Here is a 1,234-nt window from a genome sequence, read left to right on the forward strand (position 1 = left end):
CCGGGCGGCCCCTCTGACCGCTCCTGTGCCGGCTGGTGGAGTGCCCTGGGTGGGCTGGCCAGAGCCGCAGGCCCGCAGGCCCGCAGGCCCCTGGAGCAGCCCTGCGGTCGACGTGGAGTCCCAGCTCCCACGTGGGGCTGAAAGCCCACCTTTACCTGCTGAAATGTCAGAGCCAAAGTGCGTCCTGGGGTTAAGACAGCTTCCTTCGTGATTCTCATGGTTGAGAATACGGGGTTGGTGGTCATTGTCAGCCCAGAATTCCCATCTGTGTGTGTACCTGTGTGTGTGTGTGGGTGCATGTGCATACTCGTGAGTGTTCATGCGTGTGCCCTCCCCGCACCCTGCTTGGCTGGTGTCCTCCTCCTGTTTGACCGGAGAGCCATGAACCTCGAACCGCCGGGATTTGAAGAAAGGGGAGTCCCAGAACCACAAGAGGGGCCTGGGAGCAGACCCGAGAGGACTGCGGGCCCCTGGGCACACCGGCCATGAGCGATGGGGGCCCTGAGGCCTGGGCAGGCTCAGGGTCCCCCTGGACTGCCCGGTTCCAGCGGTGGTTAAGGTTCCGGCCTGCGTGCGGCCACCAGGTGGCGCCGTCAGCTCCACCGGCCGGGCTGGGCCGCCAGCCTGTGTCCAGGCCTGGGGTCCTGGGGTGCGCTTGTGGGGGCCCCAGGAGGGCAGGTGGCCCAGGGGCGGCCCCATGGGCCCTGCTCAGCCCTCCCTGTCCCCGCATCGGCCTCTGGATGCCCTCTCTGCCTGGGCAGTGCCCCCCCCAACCCCCGACCAGCCACTCAGGAGGCAGGAAGTTCCTCCTGGAGTGTACCTTCTGCGGCCCTGCTGGGGAAAACCTCCGGGTGCTGAGGCCGCTTTTCCCAGGAAGCGGGGGCTGGTGTCTCAGCGGCGTCTCAGCCCCCGCCACCCCCTCCATGGCTCCCTGCAGGCCACCCTGCTCTCTCCCTCCGGGCAGTGTGCATCCTGCTCCCCACCTCCCGGCACAGGTCCGTTTGCTCCCCCAGCTGCCAAGCTTTCCTCCTGCTCCATGACCTTCCCACTGCCGCCCCCTCCCCATCCTGCTTGGCCTCGGAGACCTGAGTGAGCCCCCTCCTCCAGGAAGCCTTCCCCGTCACTCCGGGCCCTGGGACCCGCAGGAGCGACGCTGGGCTCCACGCTGTGTCCTCCCCCAGTGGGGCACGCCCGCCGTCCCTGGGGGAGGGCCTCCCTGTCGACCTGGGGCCGG

The 1,234-nt window shown here is 68.5% G+C and overlaps 1 protein-coding gene across 1 annotated transcript in view; it reads right to left on the reverse strand.

The window, feature by feature from the left end:
• SYT8 (synaptotagmin VIII) overlaps positions 1–925 on the reverse strand; it is a 5,257-nt gene extending 4,332 nt beyond the window's left edge. The window contains 1 exon segment of the mRNA XM_010828344.1: positions 821–925. Within this exon segment, the coding sequence (XP_010826646.1) occupies positions 821–925 (105 nt within the window).
• Between the last annotated feature and the right edge of the window lie 309 nt (positions 926–1,234).

This window comes from Bison bison, unplaced genomic scaffold (genome assembly GCF_000754665.1).
Source record: "Bison bison bison isolate TAMUID 2011002044 unplaced genomic scaffold, Bison_UMD1.0 scf7180017858560, whole genome shotgun sequence".
NCBI classification, from domain to species: Eukaryota; Metazoa; Chordata; class Mammalia; order Artiodactyla; family Bovidae; genus Bison; species Bison bison.